At 37.8% G+C, this 17734-nt stretch overlaps 1 protein-coding gene across 1 annotated transcript in view; it reads right to left on the bottom strand.

The window, feature by feature from the left end:
- LOC127417998 (5-hydroxytryptamine receptor 4-like) overlaps positions 1 to 17734 on the bottom strand; it is a 151873-nt gene that overhangs the window by 90948 nt on the left and 43191 nt on the right. Inside the window, exon 3 of the mRNA XM_051658303.1 lies at positions 2557 to 2670. Coding sequence (XP_051514263.1) covers positions 2557 to 2670 — 114 coding nt within the window. The remainder of the gene's footprint in view (positions 1 to 2556; positions 2671 to 17734) is intronic.

The following is a 17734-nucleotide window of genomic DNA, read 5'->3' as shown; positions in this document are numbered from 1 at the left end:
CAAAATATGTGGGCAAAAATGCCCACGCAACGAGTTCCTGTGTTTTATTAATAATATCTGATATAGTTACAATTACATACATTGTGATCTTCTTTTGACTTTTCACTGAATAAAATTTTTTTTTCCTGCCATACGGTTCCTCGCGCCATCCGGTTCCTCGCACTCGCTCCGCTTCTATCAATCTGCATCAGTACGGTATTGTACTCCCTCGTTAAATTCCGTAACCATTTGCCCCTCTTGTTAAAAATAAACTGTCCTACTGGGTAACACTCTTGCTCACGTGCTGTACTGTACTTCCCTGCCATGTGCTGCTGTTTATCTGTCTGAAAAGTCTCACCCATTAGAGGCCAAAAGTGCACAAGGGATGGATGTTATATAAAGAAGGTATGAGAAATCACAAAACATAATGTAACCAAATGCTACAATTTATTTAATAATAATACCTCAATATGTTAAATAACCATAATGTTAATTAAGCCTTTATTATTACAACTGTATTACAATAATACATATACAGAACAACCACTTTTAGTGGTTGAATCAATCATATCTCTCACTAAAAACTGTGTGAAATGTTTATTTTTGCCTTATTTTATTCAGTTGACATGAATTGAGTTGATTACAGTTTGCTTAATAATCTCATTCCATATCCGGATAATTGCTATAATATCATAGAGGATAAATTTCCTCCTCCATGATATTGCATTATATTAGTTTTGTACAGTATGTTTACTTAATAGCCAAAATACTTGGACATACGTGAATGAGAATAAATCTGAAATAGGAATGTGTTTCAGTCACAATGAACATTATGTAGTTTAGAGATGATTTAGAGACATTTAAAATGTTAGAAATGGCTATTTCTATTTCAATAAAAGTTTTATTCTTAAAATGTTCTGTTTGTCCAAGAATCCTATTGCAGCAATGCAGGTCTTTGGCATTTAGAAGCTGCTACTTTTGGACCTGTGAGGTGTCTGTTTCTCAAACTAGAGACTGTCTTTTTGTCTTTTTGTTATGCATCTGGGCCTTCCACTTCCCTCTCTATCCTGGTTAAAGACTCTTTTTTCAAAACAGTAATGCATGGAATAGCCTTCATCTCTCTAAAACAACAGACTTTAGGAGACACAGACTGAAATGATTGTGAGAATGTGAGATATGATACAGTGTGTGGGTGGAGATCTGGAGCTTATGCAAACAACCACTGTTTTTTTCCTTTCAGACAAATTCTGTTAATAAAGGACTCAAAGCTCCATTCAGCCAGTGGCTTTCATTGATGCAAAAACAATTGCTGCATAGTTTTCCAAGAGCACAGCAGGACTCCAAAGGAGTAATTAAAAAGCTGCTAATTACCCACTGAAATGGAACCCAAAGAGGCTATATATAAATGCTTATGAGCTTGTGAACTGCTAAACTAATAAAATATTCGCCAACTGTTGCCAGAGACTGTTAAACAATGATGAGCCTGTAGACTCATTCTTACAGTTAACCAGTAATCTGTGTATTGTGTGTAAAAGAGGAGAATTTAAATCAATAACTCAAGGAGCCATTTAGTTTTTCAGAATTCCACTGCAATGCATCATTTTCTTACTGAGTATTTTTGTCTTGTTTTCCTGTAAACATATCTAAACATTATTAAAATAAGATAAATTTACTTGATAAGTAAAATGACATAAGACAATTATAATTTTTAGACAAATGTTACAAAATGTTGTTACATTTATGCTTATTACAAGAAAAAAAAAATTCCCAATGGAGTAAGAAAAAAAAAAATGGATTCAAGGGGAAAACAAGTTTCTTTTTCTTTTACCCTAAATAGTTTTGTATTGTTTTAATCATAAACCTCACTAAATTGTGTTAATTTCTCTGAAAACAGGACTAAATATATGTAATTCTGCTTTTCAAGTAACTTTTTGTTTTGTCTTAACGATGTTTCATAAAATTGACCAGAAAATAAGACAAAAACATATATATTTTTTTTTTAATATACCACAAACAAAAGTGATGTGAGATCTGAATAGAGATAGTTATCATACGGAATTCAACGATTCTGGTTCCAATTCTGGTTCCAATTTAATGAAGTATTTAAAGTCGTAATTTACCAAAATTATTGACTTGATTCATGGAGTGAGTGAGCCGTTTTAGTTCATCCAATTCATTCAAAAGTACTAGTCATTCAAAAAGAAGAGTCATGCATTCGCATTAATTTATTACAGGACTACACTGGCCGTGCTGTATGTTTGTTGTTGCGTGTCTGGTTTTTCGTCACTCATCGCATTTAATTCAGATGGCAAGCTTACATCTTAAGTATCAATTGTTTTGCTGTGGCACAGATAATTTTTTTTTTTTTACAGTGATATGTTTGTTATGATAGAAGAATGCAGACATTTGTGTTTCACATTTTAATGGAACCAGTTCTTATTAAGAATTTACAATCCTCAATTCCCAACCCTAGAGCTGGACAAATAAAATGCTACATGATATTTTTCCTGGGGTGAGAGATTAACAGAGAGTAGTGGGAGGAGATAAGGGGAGGGAAAAGAGGGCGGAGCTACTGACCTGAGCTGACGGTCCTTGCAGACAGCCACCATAACCAGCAGGTTGCCCAGGACGCTCATGAGCATGACCAGCGACAGGAAGCTGATGAGAGCAACCCTCTTCGCCAACCCGTTGCTGTGGTAACAAGAGAAAGGACAAAGACTTATTGAAAATCAGTTAATCGTATGGAATGAAGAACATACTGATAAGTGAGGTGGTCCAATTATATTGATTGATATGTCATCTTCTTTAAGACAAAGAAATTCAACAAGGCTAACAAAGCCACATACTGTTTCAATTCAATATTTGAAGACATTATTGCATAATTGTGACTAAAGGAAATGCTCCCCATTAATTGTCTATTTAAGGCATGTAAAGTAAGTTTGATATGCTAATTGTTAAATGTTGATATTTAAAAAAGGTTTTGTCACCTCTGTCCCCATGGAAACAGCAGTGTAGAAAACTGCCCAAGAATAGAAAGCACATTGCCCACAAAGCGTGGTGGAAAAAGACAATTCATTCTTGCGTAAAGGATAATTTCTTGTCATGAGTACAAATTAGGCCTGTTATACTAATGACGTGAATCTCGCCGACACAAAGCATTATTTCTCATCAAAGCTGCTATAATCATTTGCAATGACATCTGAAATATTTATATTTCTGTTACACACATTTATTTTTACATGTTGTTTAGATTGCCAATTAGATTAGATAGTATCCATACTGTAAGGCTCCTCATCAGTCTCTGCTCCCTCTCTTCCCCGCTCCAACTCCCCCGAGTACTGATTACCCTCACCTGATTTCCATTAGCCACCTCATCAAGGACAATATAAACACTCACCTCTAACTCCCATTCCTTGTCAAGTCTCGTTTTGACTCCTCACGTGTGTACTACTCATCCTTGTCACGCTTCCTGAAGAATATCTCCTATGTTTAAGTTATTAGTTTGTTTGACTTCTCCTTTGTTTTTGATTTCTGTTCTCTGTATATATCCGTATTTTGTTTGTATCCCTTAGCAAATCTGTATTTGGGTTCATCACTTCTGTCGTCCTCTTCCTCTGAGAATAACAGAAGACTACAATGAACCCAGCAGAAGCAGCGTCTCACGTCGTGCGGTTGGCTGAACTTGGACATCGGCTCCAGCAACACGAAGGTGCGCTTGATGAAATCCGTAGCCTCCTGGAAAGACTAGTGAATATTCCACCCATCACCTCATCTTCCTCCGCTCCGGACACCTTCACAGATTCCACAGCACCCGCAACAGCTCCGCCGCTCCTTCCATTTCCTCTGGCATTAATCAGCCCAGTGGCATCGCTGGCAAATTACTCTGGCTTAAGAGTGCAGTGGTTTTCTTCTCCAGTGTACCTTGGTGTTTGAGACACAACCCCAGCGATTCACCAAAGATCGATTTTTTTCATCTCCCACCTCACCAGAAAGGCTCTTCAATGGGAAGACGCGATGTGGAAACAGGGAGGCTCTGTCATGCAATCCACTGGGGCTTTCACAACGCACTTCCGGGAGGTATTCGATCCATTTGCAGGGGATTTCCATGCCGGTGAGCAACTTAGACATTTTAATCAGAGAAAGTTGTCAGTCCCTGAGTATTCCATATGCTTCCGCATGTTAGCCTCAGCCAGCCATTGGAATGAACCAGCGCTGATTATCCGCCATCAACAAGGTTTGAATATGGCTACTCCCTCCTGGCCTTCCACGGCCAACGAGCCAACGAGCCAACGAGCCAACGAGCCAATGCCTACGGCTGCTATGGCCAATGAGCCAACACCCACACCTGCCACGGTCAACGAGCCAGCATTGCAAGCTGGAATTTACAGAGCCCGCGTTGCAAGCATCGTCCGTCCCAGAGCCCGCGTTGCAAGCCTCGTCCGTCCCAGAGCCAGTGTTGCAAGCACTGTCCGTCCTAGAGCCAGCACTCGCTGAGCTGTTAGATCTGGAGCTGGTTCCCACCCTTGTACCCACCCCGAGTACCCTTCCTCCTCCACTGGTTCCATACAGCCCTTCTGCTCCACTGGTTCCATCTAGTATCCTTGCCCTTCCTCCTCTGCTGGTTCCATCCAGCACGATGGATATTCCTCTTCAGCTGGTTCCACCAAGGACATTAGCTGCTCCTCCTCCTCCTGATCAGCCGGTTCTCCCCAAGTCACCGGCTCGACCATCGCCCCCTGTGGCATTACAGACGAAAAGAACTTTTGACCCTCCGACTCCGCCTAGACCCTCCAAGCCCTGGACTCCGCCTCAGCCCTCCGATCCCTCGACATCACCTTGGCTCTACGATCCCTCGGGGTGAGGGTACTTTTAGGCCCCTCATCAGTCTCTGCTCCCCCTCTTGCCTGCTCCAACTCTCCCAAGTACTGATTACCCTCACCTGATTTCCATTAGCCACCTCATCAAGAAAACTATAAACACTCATAACTCCCATTCCTTGTCTAGTCTCATTTTGACTCCTCATGTGTGTACTACTCATCCTTGTCACTCTTCCTGAAGAATATGTCCTGTGTTTGAGTTATTAGTTTGTTTGACTTCTCCTTTGTTTTTGATATCCAGTTCTGTTCTCCGTATAACCATGTTTTGTTTGTATTCCTTAATAAATCTGCATTTGGGTTCATCACTTCTGTCGTCCTCTTCCTCTGAACGTAACACATACCATATTGTGCAACACAAATTGTAGTGTACATCAGAGAGGGACCGAAATTCCTTCACAACAAATGCCTCTTGCATAACCTTTAAACTCTAAAGTAATTCTTATCTGACACAAAGTTTATTCTCAAGATTGACAGTGACTGTAAGATTGTTGTCACGGTTCTGATAAGTGGGATCCATATACAGCCGCCGGAGGCAGCATTTTCCTGGTTTTGGACACAGCCTTGAAGTTGCACTCACACCCTCATGTGGATCCAGCATGAGCCTCAATCTTCTGACATTTTAAACGGCTTGGAGTAACATGGATTGACCGTCATGATTTGTGAATCAGTGGAACTTTTGATCCTGATCCTGAAGTTTTTTATTCTGACTGATAGAATATGCGCTTCAGAGAAAGATATTAGATGAGCGCTCGATGGGAAGAAAAGGCTGGATTTTCGTGAGGTTCGTGAATGGCAGCTTTTTAAACAAGATATCTGCATATTTGCTATAATAGAAGTTTTATTGATATTTGCCTTTTATCATTAGAAAAGTTACAGGGAACTGTTGATGAGAGACTGTTAGAATACGTGCTTTACTACTATGTACTTAACCATTTGATACAATGTACTTATTATGTACATACATGTTGTTGCATTGTAATTACATTTAAAGTACTTGCATTTAATTAGATTTGTAGCTACACTGTTAACTTTACCCCTTACCCTATCCTAACCCTTACCCCAAAACCTACCCGTACCTCAACCTCAGTAGCAGCAAATGTGTGAATTTTGCAGAACAAAATGCAGTTACATAGAAAATACATAGTCTTGTTTGTATTTAATGTTAGTACATAGTAGTTAAGGCCACCTAATATAAAGTGTGACCAGTTTGGTTTATTACATCTGTTTAAACGAGATATGTACATATACAGCACTTTAACATTATGAGCTCAAACACGTCTGCTGCGACTCTGATATGCGGACCATTTAAATGAGACTGTGTTGCACATTGGTCTTTTAATGTAGTAACACGATGGCACGAAACAACAAAACAAACCGTGACTGGTCGTTTACATGTCTCAGACACTTCACGTGCAAGCAGGCGATTTTCTTCAATGGGAAAATTTATAGGCCGATGCCGATAATGAAAAAAGTCAGAATATCGGCCGATTTAATGGCCTCGGTGATATATCGGTCGACCACTACTTCTAATTTCTTGACTGCCTTATATTCTTAAAACATTATAAAAACATTCACAAGCACTTCATTAAGAACACTATGGTCCTAATAAAGTGTCAAACATGTTCTTCTGCTCTTGTAGCCCATCCACCTTAAGTTTCAACATGTTTTGCATTCTAAGATTCAATTCTGCTCATTGCAATTGTACAGAGGGGTTATCTGAGTTACCGCAGCCTTTCTGTCATCTCAAACATTCTCCTTTGACGATCTCTCATCAACAAGGCGTTTCCGTCTACACAACTGCTTCTCAGTGGATGCTTTTTTATGTGTGATGTTTTTGGCACCATTCTGAGTAAACTCTAAAGACTGTTGTGCATGAAAATCCCAGGAGATCAGCAGTTACAGAAATACTTAAATCAGCCCGTCTGGCAAGTCGATATCACTGAGATCACATTCTGATGGTAGATGTGAACATTAACTGAAGCTCCTGACTCAAATCTGCATGATGCCACAGGACTGGCTGATTAAATAATCGCATGAATAAGTAGGTGTACAGGTGTTCCTAATTAATTGCTCGGTGAGTGTAAATGGCTGCAGCTGAATCCAGGAAAATGCTGCCTCCAGAGGCTGTATACGGAGGTAGGAAGGGACCAAGGCACGTCCGAATCCAATGTTCATGTCACATCCTGTCTACTGAGATACCTTCATCTAATTGATTTTTGAAGGCAGCATAGATGCATCCTTCACTGCCTATGAAATCCCACAATCCTGTGTGCGCCATTCCACAAAAATTTCATTGATTCCATTTCTAGAGAGAAAGTAGTATTGTAGTAATTAAATATACACTTGGTTAAAAACTCTCTTGATTTTGCTCTAGATTATTAGACCACTCAGTCCAACCAAACCACAATGAAGCAGACGCGTTACCTTTAGTGGACACCAGATAGCGATAATCAGTTGCTGGTATCCTAGCAATGATGTGACGTTATGCTGCCTCAGTAGACTGTCCAAAACCAGATTCTGGAGGTACCTTCATATGCAAACGCTGTCTGTTGAGGCAACAAGACAGCTACCTTTTGTGTTTTGGCAGCTACCTTTTTGTTTCACATTATTTAAGTGCATTTCTAAAAATTAGACTTAAGAAAATATGAATCGTTGCAAGTTTCCATCCACTACGTAATGCACATTATCATGAGGGAGCTGCCTCGTCATGATGGAGCAGCTGAATTACCTCTCCCTGCTTTGGGGACAGTTTTATTTGCAAGATTGGTGCAAGTATCTCATTTTATTAAATGCATCCATGAGACACCGCAGAATAAGTGTAATATCTGATATAATGTGGGCTGAAATAGCTGCGATGCCCAAACACCTCCGGTCTCCGCATACCTGGGAGCACCCACTCTCAAAACTGTTCTGCCGGATTGTGAGGACCCAATTTATCGACCAGTTGTGGTTTAAACACTTCCGAATGACAAGCTCTATGTTCAAAGAATTGTGTGCCAAGGTTGGACCTTTCAGTGGACTAGTCACATCAAGCTATCGCATACTCATAACACATGCATGAATGGTCAAAATACGTCATCGTTTTGCAAATAAACCGTTTCCATCACCTTAATGAGCATTTTAACTAATGTGAAACTCTAGAAAATCCACCTCCTCCTAGCGCATTAAATTTTAAGCAAATTTAGAAAGTTTATTCGCATATCAAGCATTTCCATTCAGGATCTCTTATGCACAACTTCAAAATGCGCATAAAAATAGTTGGATGGAAACCCACATATTCAGTGTTGGGGAAGCTACTTTTAAACTGTAGTGTGTCAAGTTGCAAGCTACACTTATTTTAAAGTAGTTGCATATTTTTTTTTTTTTTAAGTGTATGCACTATGAGTGTAACGAGTGGCTGGCGCTGACAATGATGAAGACGATGACGATGAATTGAAGAACCCAAGTGCAGTTTTATTTACAGTTGTGAAATCCAAAACCCTAACTAAAGATGTGAACTAAACAAAACATAAACATGGACAATTAACATGAACATAAACTTGACTTGACTTGGACTTGACTTGACATAGCATGACATGATACCAAACACAAACAAAGTTACATTCAACAATACCTGACAAGGAACAATGGAAAACATGAGGGCTTAAATACTAGACATGGGAGAACACATGACAAAAATGACCAATGAACAGACAGAACAGATAACAAAATAACAATACAATGAACCAATGAAAACAAGACACATGAACATGGAGGGAAAACAGGACATCACATGACTAGGGAACACATGACACGAAACAGGAACTAGAATACAAAATAAAAGAAATGATATACATGAACACATGCATTAAACATTACAATAAGCTACGAACAAAATTAAATCTATGAAAGGTGCAATATCTTTTTAAATACTGTTATGTAACTATACACTTCTATTGTTTACGAGTAGAATTTAAATGGCACAAAAACAAGGATCTCAATTAGGGTGCATTAATATCCTTTCATCACAACAAAACACACACACACACACACACACACACACACACACACTTTAAAAATTAAACAAAAACACACTACTGTAGTTTTTTTAATGCTGTACTCCCACAGCTGTGGAATGTTTAAACTGTATTGACTGAGGAGATCAGCAAAGGAGCGGAAGTCTCACAGAGACTAAAATCAATACTAGCAGATGGCCGCTCCCTCTGCAGCGTACAAGTTGCGTGTGTGTATGTGTGTGTGTGTGTGTGTGTAATTACTGGTGAAACCTTTGACCCCGAGTATGTAATTGAACTGAGGGTGCAATCAGAACATAGAGGCTCGATCAGAGCACTCAGCGCGATGACATCAGGTCAGTCGGTACACTGGCCCTTTTGTTGTCTTCTGTCGGAAAACGTCACATTTCTAGACAGCATGTCGGAATGCATTCGAATTCCTCATTTAAATTAATTAGTAGCTTTTGTGCCACAAGTGCATGTTAGTCAGAAAAAGACCTTGATATAAAAACTACCCACTAAAGCAACCTATGACAAACTAAATATTGTGGAGAAAAATTTAATGTCTTAATAATGTAAATAATATACAATCTTTTTTCCTTATTGCACATGACAAATTGGCTCCACTTTAGAATGCAGTTTATGGAAGTTCCTCTTTTGTCTCATCTATCTTTAGATGAAAGGACACAAAAAAAGTTCTCCAAATTTTAAGAAAGTTCGTTTTTGCATTGATAACATGTAAAGTAGTTAACTGTATGTGAAGTAGTCTTACTTTAGTGCATAATATAATATAGTATTAAAGATCTTATTTCATGCTTGTGACATTAACTCTTTAACTTTCCAAGGGCAAGGGACTGACTTACATCTTCAGTAAGTCATTAAGGCGATTTTGACTTGATCCTTTATTTGCTGCAATGCTGTCTACCTGTAATATGATGTCATGTAATTAGACCACATGTTACTCGAGTTGTACATATTTTCTTTTTAGTGCAAGAGCGGTGTAAAAAATTCCAGACTCTAGACTGAACTCTAAGTGAAAACATGCTTTTTCCTGAGAACGATGGCAGCATCTCACGTTAAATTTCAGTCCTCCTGAATCTACTCATTATATAGCAAACATTAATTGTTACATTTATACACACTACTATTTGCTAAAAGAAAACATGTCTGAAATATTGAGGAATCAACAGCCAAAATGAGGAAAGTCAAAAGTTTTGCTGTTCTCAAATGTTTTATTTGTTATATATGTAACAGTAAAGTTTTGCAGTCCTGTGTACTATTTCTCAAAAAATATAATTCACCAAATACAAAAGAAAAAAAAAGGAACAAACAGTGCTGGTAAAAAAAAGAAAAAGAAAAACAGGCCTTTGAATCCCCAGCATTGCTGGTTGGCTGGTTTGAGCTTTCCCATTGTCTGGCATGTCACGCATTCAGCCATACCTGTTGTTATTCAATTGCTACTGAAATGAAGGTTGAAGGAAATTTGCCCTCAATTGCTGGGAAACTGGCCAAGAGTCTAACTGTTGACAATCCAAACTTGAACTAAAGCCCTTCATTTTCATTAATTCAGCCCTGTGCAAACTTCACGGCCACTTGTGGTGGACAAATATGCTGATTAAAGGCACAAAGTGCATGGTGTGAATTTACCAAGATCAATGAATAACTGACCCTTGCAGAAGTGGGCATTTGCAATTCAGAATGTGCAACTCTAAACGTTAATATGATTGGAATCTGTAATTTTTCAGATCAACTAAACTAACTTTCAGTTTGCACTAGAACTCCTTAAAGTTATATTGTGGATAATGAACAACTTGACAAACAATATATACGATCATGAGATTTTGTTATTATACTAACTGGTCTAACATCATGGGTTCAGTTCATCACATGGTTCTTAAATCATAAACTAAAACTGCTTTGCTTGAATGTATTGCTGCCTTCCAGCCCTCCTGGGAAGTTCCTACTTGTAAGTTTGGAAAGCAGGCATGATAATATCATAATTATTTGTCTCTTTTTCATATTCTGACAAAGACAGGAAACTTGTTAATGCTAGTACAACTAAAATAGAGCAAAGGATGCACATTAGTTGTGTAATTGATGACTTATCTATGTATTTTATGATTCTCATGCTGCCACACAGAATAGTGGGAAATGTAGTTTCCTAATATTAATTATGTTATGGCATTCCTGTGTGTCCAGTAAATATGATCATTCTAGTAAATCAATCTAGTAAATACCTGTACGATCATTCCGACATATTATAACAAAGTTCTTGCCTTGTTGTGTATAGTAGTATATCAATGGGACTCTTTGGAATACATCTAGCCATTTATTTTGAGAAGCTACCCCAATAAATCATGCACAGCTAGTTCTTGCCTTTCATGACGTTCATGCCGACGTTCAGGCTTGTTCTTATTTTAAATTTGACAATTGCACCTGTGCTCTCGAAGACCAACAGGAGAACAGACTGAAGATACTGAACAAATCATCCATAGCTTTTCATTCGGCTATCTTGTGTAGCTTCGATGGTACCTTTGCATTAGAAATTCTCCATAAGACAGTGAGCTTCAGACCTCATTCTGCTTTACCAAACAGAAGCGTAGTTGAAAGGCCACACACACTACATGACCTTCAGCATTGGGATGGAGGGCAAACTGAACTGCTTTTTGTTTGTTTTCTTTGATTGTATTTTATACATTATACACTGTAGGTGAAAAAAGCAAAGTCTTTTAAAGTAATGGTTATAAATTCAGACCCTTCAAGGTTGTTGATCAAATTATATGCATCAAAAGGCCACATCTCTGGTTTCCCTGGAGCACTGCTGCTATCTGCTGAATTCCTCAGGCTAAGTATGTCAGACGAATACACATGAGACAAAGAGCGCACATTTAGAAGAACAAATATTCTTCCACACATCCAAGGTGCCATATAATTCTCTTAATTCCATTTGCAGATGAACACATCCCTGAAATTGAATAAGGCATCTCAATGGAGTTTAACCTCTTCGACCTCATCCAATAGACTCACATAGGTAAATGTGTTTCCTGACTATTATAAGTCATTTATTTTTTTCTCCATCCTGTTCCACGGATTGACACTAATTAATGGGAAATCTGCAAATAACTTGCACCTGGGAATGGGTAGGGTTTTGTGTCAAGCTTTGCTTTTTCTAAGGGCACATGTGACTCTTCCATCCGTGAGGACAAAAGAGTCTTTTGGGATGAATCTGAAAGAGCGCAGATCTCCACAGGATGACTGGCATGAGATTAAATGTGGATCGTTTAGCGCTTGTAAGCTTCGTATTTGTGGATAATTTACAGGTATTTGCAGATGTCATGTCATCAACACTGAAAAGTGTTTGGGTTGCTGTCAGAAACCTTTAACCCTGATGAGGTGTTTGAAAGCATGTCAATATTTTTCCCCATTTTGACATGTGTTAGGCTCATTTGTTAGGCTCAAAGCAATAGGGCGTATGTGTGTGGTAGCCTATAGATGGTTAAATATGTTGCACTGCTTATCTTGCGGGGGTGAGTAAAAACCTAATTCAGAACCTCAGTGTTATCTCAGCTATCCATTGAGAAATAGCTGAAGGTAATCCATTGTAATAAATCTATGTTCTCTATTTCACATGGTGATGACAATGCTGACAAGAGGTACTTAAAACAGTGCACAACATAAATGTCGTCAAAGCTCATTTGTTTCACTACACTGTTTACCCACTATAATAATTACTTAAGATTAGGGAGTTCAACCCCTAAACCTAAATAAACTTAAGCATGTAACTTGTTCAGGGGTGCGTTTCCCAAAAGTATCATTAGCCAACTGTGGTCGCAAGTTACATCACTACCAACATAGTTAAAAAATTTGATGTTTCCCGAAACTGTATTTCCAACGAACATTCGCAAACAGCATTGCAAAGTTGTGTGGTTGGAACTACAGCTCTTTACTTATGGTAAGAATCATAGTTCATTGTTAGTCTGCTGTGTGGACATCATTTAACTTGTCTGAGGCTTCTATATATTTAATTCCATAAATATATTTCATTCTGTCAACATTTTGACCACAATTACGAGCATTAAAGAAAATTCCAAAGTTTTGCAGAAAGTGGCGTTGTGAAACATCACGTAAACGCGAATGCAGCTGTTTAAGTAATTAAAGGCCGTTTAGAGAAAGCACCTTATCACACATGGTTTCTGTTTGAGAAAATGGCTTTTATGTGTTTTTGTTAATGCATAAGTGCTGTTTATATGTTTTTGAAGACTGCGCATGTGCGTTTGTGCTCAAGTGCGTCGGGGGAACCCCGAAGTCTGATGTAGAGGAAAACCCCACTATTGCAGAATATGTATCTATCACATTACACAGTGCATGCAGCTTTCTCGCATTAAAAAGCTTTCTGATGTAAGTGTAAATAAGCTTTTATAATTCAATATTCGCAGAAGTTATTACTCCATCATCTGTGTAACGCCATTAACAACGACAGCTCTATGTTACGATGTGTGAACGATGGATGTGTGACATAGTTACAAGGGTTTTGGGAAACAGCTGTGACTAGCTCGTTCATTTCTCCAAGGTTGCCTGGTACTATGGTAGTTAAGCAGTGAGTTAAGTCGTTGTACAGGAAATGCACCCCTGCAAAGTTTGAGGTATGATTTTAGAAAAATGTATGAAGGCGGGACCCAAGCACTAATCTTGGGGGTAGGCTCTTTTAACTTGGGCCAGTAAACAACTACCTAGCAACCACCCAGAACACACTAGCAACTGCATAGCAGTGTTAAAAACCACTCAGAACATCTTAGGAATTACATATCAGTGAACTGGCAACCACCCATAAAAATTTACAGGTTCAATATGTTGCCTGGGACTATAAAGCATTTAAGACAAGTTATCTTTTGCTTCTATCACCATCAAACAATAAGCTTGTGCTTGAACATCTCCCCTAAATTTGTGCTGGATTCACGAAAATGTTCTAATGACAGGCTTTGACATTGTCTGGTTATCCTAGCCTGCTCATGAGGTTGCCTTGTATAATACAACAAATTCAATACTTCTACACTGGTAAATCGTAATGATAAATGTATCTATCAATTAAAATAGTTTTAAGTAGATTGCAATAATTTTTTTGAATGTAAATTGTGTGAGATGTATTCTTTTAACAACATTAACTGTCATAGGACAATTTACTTCTTGGTAAACATTAGGCCAGTGGTGTAGTCTGGGCCATACGCACATATACGGCGTATGCTTTATTCCCAAGGCTGTTTGTATATATAACGACTTCTAAGGATCGATATTTGCGTATACCCTCGGTATACCCACTTGTTTTGCTGCTTCAAGTCCATAATCTACTGTCGTTAGTTTCCCTTTAACTGTATTGGATGCTGTTTTGTGAAACTGGAGATTCTTTGTTGTAATTGGTGTATTATCACTTGAATTCTGCCATTCCCTGCCCCTGACAACCGTTGTCGCTGCCATCATTGACTGAGGGAATTTATGATAGTGAGTGGAGAGAGAGTCACCCTCACGCTGAAGCAGTATCAGGTAAAATTAATTAACAAATTATTGCAAACATCCTGTAAAATAAGGAATCGTCCCATAATTAAGGGAAAAAATTGCTGTATGAAAACTATACACGGTTTGTCCCGTATTTTAGTATCACACACCCAAACTGCTGAGAATGTTTTACAAATCGAGAGAAATTGACCTGAAACACACACACCTTTTGCATGAGTTGTGTGAGATATTGGCTGTTGCTTTACACGGACGCTACACTTGACACAGAAACAGCTGGAGAAAAGATCAGTGACAATCAGCGTGTGTTTTTTTTTTTTTCAGAAGCAAGATAATTTTGTCAAAATCATATAGCATTCGAGTGCATGTTAATTGTTTAAAACACCAGTAAACGCACCTATTCATGACATGTCATTACATTTTATTGCATATGTCAGAGCTCGTTCTGGTAGAGAGAGAGTGAGAGGTAAGAAAAACTGGATTACCGCATTAATTCAAAATAAAAGTACAGTAGTACAGGGGTAGTTAAAACACTAAATGTGATTTTCTTACATTTCCCTTATGATAAACCCTATTTACTACCAAACAACGACACTAATCCAATGAGAAATACACTATTTTCATGTTAAGCCTTCTCTCTCCCTTTCGCTCTTCTTCCTGGTCATTGTATTAAATCATTTTTCATTTTAAGTTTACTAGGGGACGTTCGCATTGAACATGCTTCTGCATCCGTCTTAGCTGTTTTTCAATGTAAAGCAGTGTCTTGCACAGGAACGCCTGTAAATATGGGTCATTCCTACAATTCTGTGTCATTTAAGCCCCCATTACAAGTGTGTGTGGTATTTATCTTGTTTAATTTCACCCGATTACAATTTTGAAAGTCTTGTTAAAAAGAATAAAGACTTTTTAGAATGTTACACACTTCTGTGGGCTTAAAAGTAAAATTTTAAATAACTGAAATAATTTTCTGTTGCACTGCGTCATTATATCATGGCACATCAAACATCTAAATCATTGGATTTCTATTTTTCCCTCACATACAGTTAAGAGTTAATGTTGCATTCTCTCACTAACATGTATACATTTATGGTAAATGTGTAATTTTATCACTGATAGTGGAGGATTTTTGTGTGTCCCTTGATTTATTGTGCACCCTGTTATGTCATGAAACTATGACCTTTCATTGAAGATATACTGTATGTTAGGAAATTACATCACATGCACTGGGGGTGTACATCACCCATTCTGCAAAATTACTTTGAGTTATTTGAAGTTTATAATTATTGTTTTATTTATGTTTTCCTTTATTTTGTGGTGTTAGTCATATGTGGTCAAGCATAACATGTCCACCCTGATATGGGAAGATATATGAGAAATTAATATAATGAAAAATTTCAATATACAGTTTATGTTAACAGAAATAAAATCGTAAATATTAGTTTACAAATATGTTTCCTAGATATCAATCACAGACCATGTAGTGGCTCATTTATCCACTGGATGTCCACCCTGTTATTATCCACCCTGATGCTGCCCATTTAACTGGATGGACATTGAATTATTTAGTAATTTAGCTTGACCAGTATGACTAATACAATCTTTAATATGTCCCTGTAATGATGAAACATAAAGAAACTTGTAAAAGTATGTTTGATTTTTCAAAAGTTTCAAAGCCGGAATGTCACCGTATTGTAGGAATGACCCATTTACGATATGTACAGAGTTGCAGTTCCACCGCTCTCTATATGCAGATTACGCAGTAATCTACAGTAACAGAAAAGTACAATCTATAGTAACAGACACCCCCAGTCAGATGAACAGGGACTGGGCAATAGTAAACCACTTTTTTTGGTAGGACTACACCACTGCATTAGACAACTTTTAATTTGACATGGAGGAAAAAAAGAAACAAAAACTTCAGTTGACAAGAGCTGGAGGAAAAAGTTATCTTTGGGAAGCTTTATAATTATATCACGTCAGAAAGTAAGAAGTAGACATGTGAAAGGTTGGCGGAAGACACTCTCAGCTTTCTAATGATATAATTATTATGTTTCTTTGGACTCTAAAGATAGAGAGAGTGAGTAATTCAGTGCATCCATTTAAATTGACTAGTATGATTGGTCACCACATTAAGAAGCTTCAAAACAACTATTATTTGAATTTTGTGATAACATTTACATGGTTTGAAAGCTGAAAATAAAAATAACATAAAACTTAAAACAGTCAAAAAATGTGTTTTGGTCTAAAATCACATTTCTACATAAACAGCCCATTGCACTTTCCAAAGTCAACATGATAGAACGTGTCACATTTGAAACAACCTAGTGAATTCATTAAACATCTTACCTTTTGGGATTTAAGACAACTGTGAGGTTATCCTAAGTATAAGATGTTATTTACAATTCTTTAGTTTTTTCTTAAGATCAATCTTAAGAAAAATATACATTAAGAATATTCTTAAAGGGATAGTTCACCCAAAAATGAAAATTCTCTCATAATTTACTCACCCTCATTCCATTCCAGATGTGTATGATTTTAGGTGTCTGTAAGAAATATATCTATTTTTAAAATTTACAGCCAGCTGTGATTTGCACAGTCACAAGGGTGGAGTTCAAATTGCCTCTCGCATGACGTGAGCACGTTGGCATGTCGATATCGCCAGATCCCTCGGCTGGTCTGAAATTAGCAGGGGAAAAATATTCACTGCACACCCTCAATATTTTGAGTGACTCAATGGGTGTTTTGATATCCCAGTGAACAGCAAGCAGCTATAGCTTCAGTCACTCAGAATCAATGATAGGAAATATGTGAAAAATTAGTCTTTCCTCTTGTGATGATACCCGCAAAGATAAAGCTTTACTGTAGATTGAGGCATCCAGGATAAGCACACGCAAACACCATCTTGAAAAATAAACTGATACAAATACAAATCTATAGCAAAACCAATTCAGCTTCTGTATAACATTCCTCGTATTTCACGTCAGATCTCGCGTGAACTTTCCAGCACGCTTCCGTCATGCGAGAGGCAGCGTATATTTGACAGCTGGGCAGCTGGGCAGCTGGGCAGAAACTACATTTTATAGTAAAAAAGTTTTAAATATTGATTTTTTCTTACACATGTAAGAGTCGTATGGACTACTTTTATGATGGCAATATGTGCTTTTTGGAGCTTCAAGATTTTGGCACCTATTCACTTGCATTGTGTGGACCTTCAGAGCTGAAATATTCTTCTAAAAATCAATAATTTGTGTTCAGCAGAAGAAATAAAGTCATACACATCTGGGATGGCATGAGGTTGAGTAAATGATGAGAGAATATTCATTTTTGGGTGAACTAATCCTTTAAGAAGAGTTTTATTTCTTTCGTAAATACCCAAAA

The sequence above is a fragment of the Myxocyprinus asiaticus genome, chromosome 27, assembly GCF_019703515.2.
Source record: "Myxocyprinus asiaticus isolate MX2 ecotype Aquarium Trade chromosome 27, UBuf_Myxa_2, whole genome shotgun sequence".
Classification (NCBI taxonomy): domain Eukaryota; kingdom Metazoa; phylum Chordata; class Actinopteri; order Cypriniformes; family Catostomidae; genus Myxocyprinus; species Myxocyprinus asiaticus.
The sequence above is the reverse complement of the archived record's forward strand: the minus strand, read 5'-3'. Positions and strand labels throughout refer to the sequence as shown.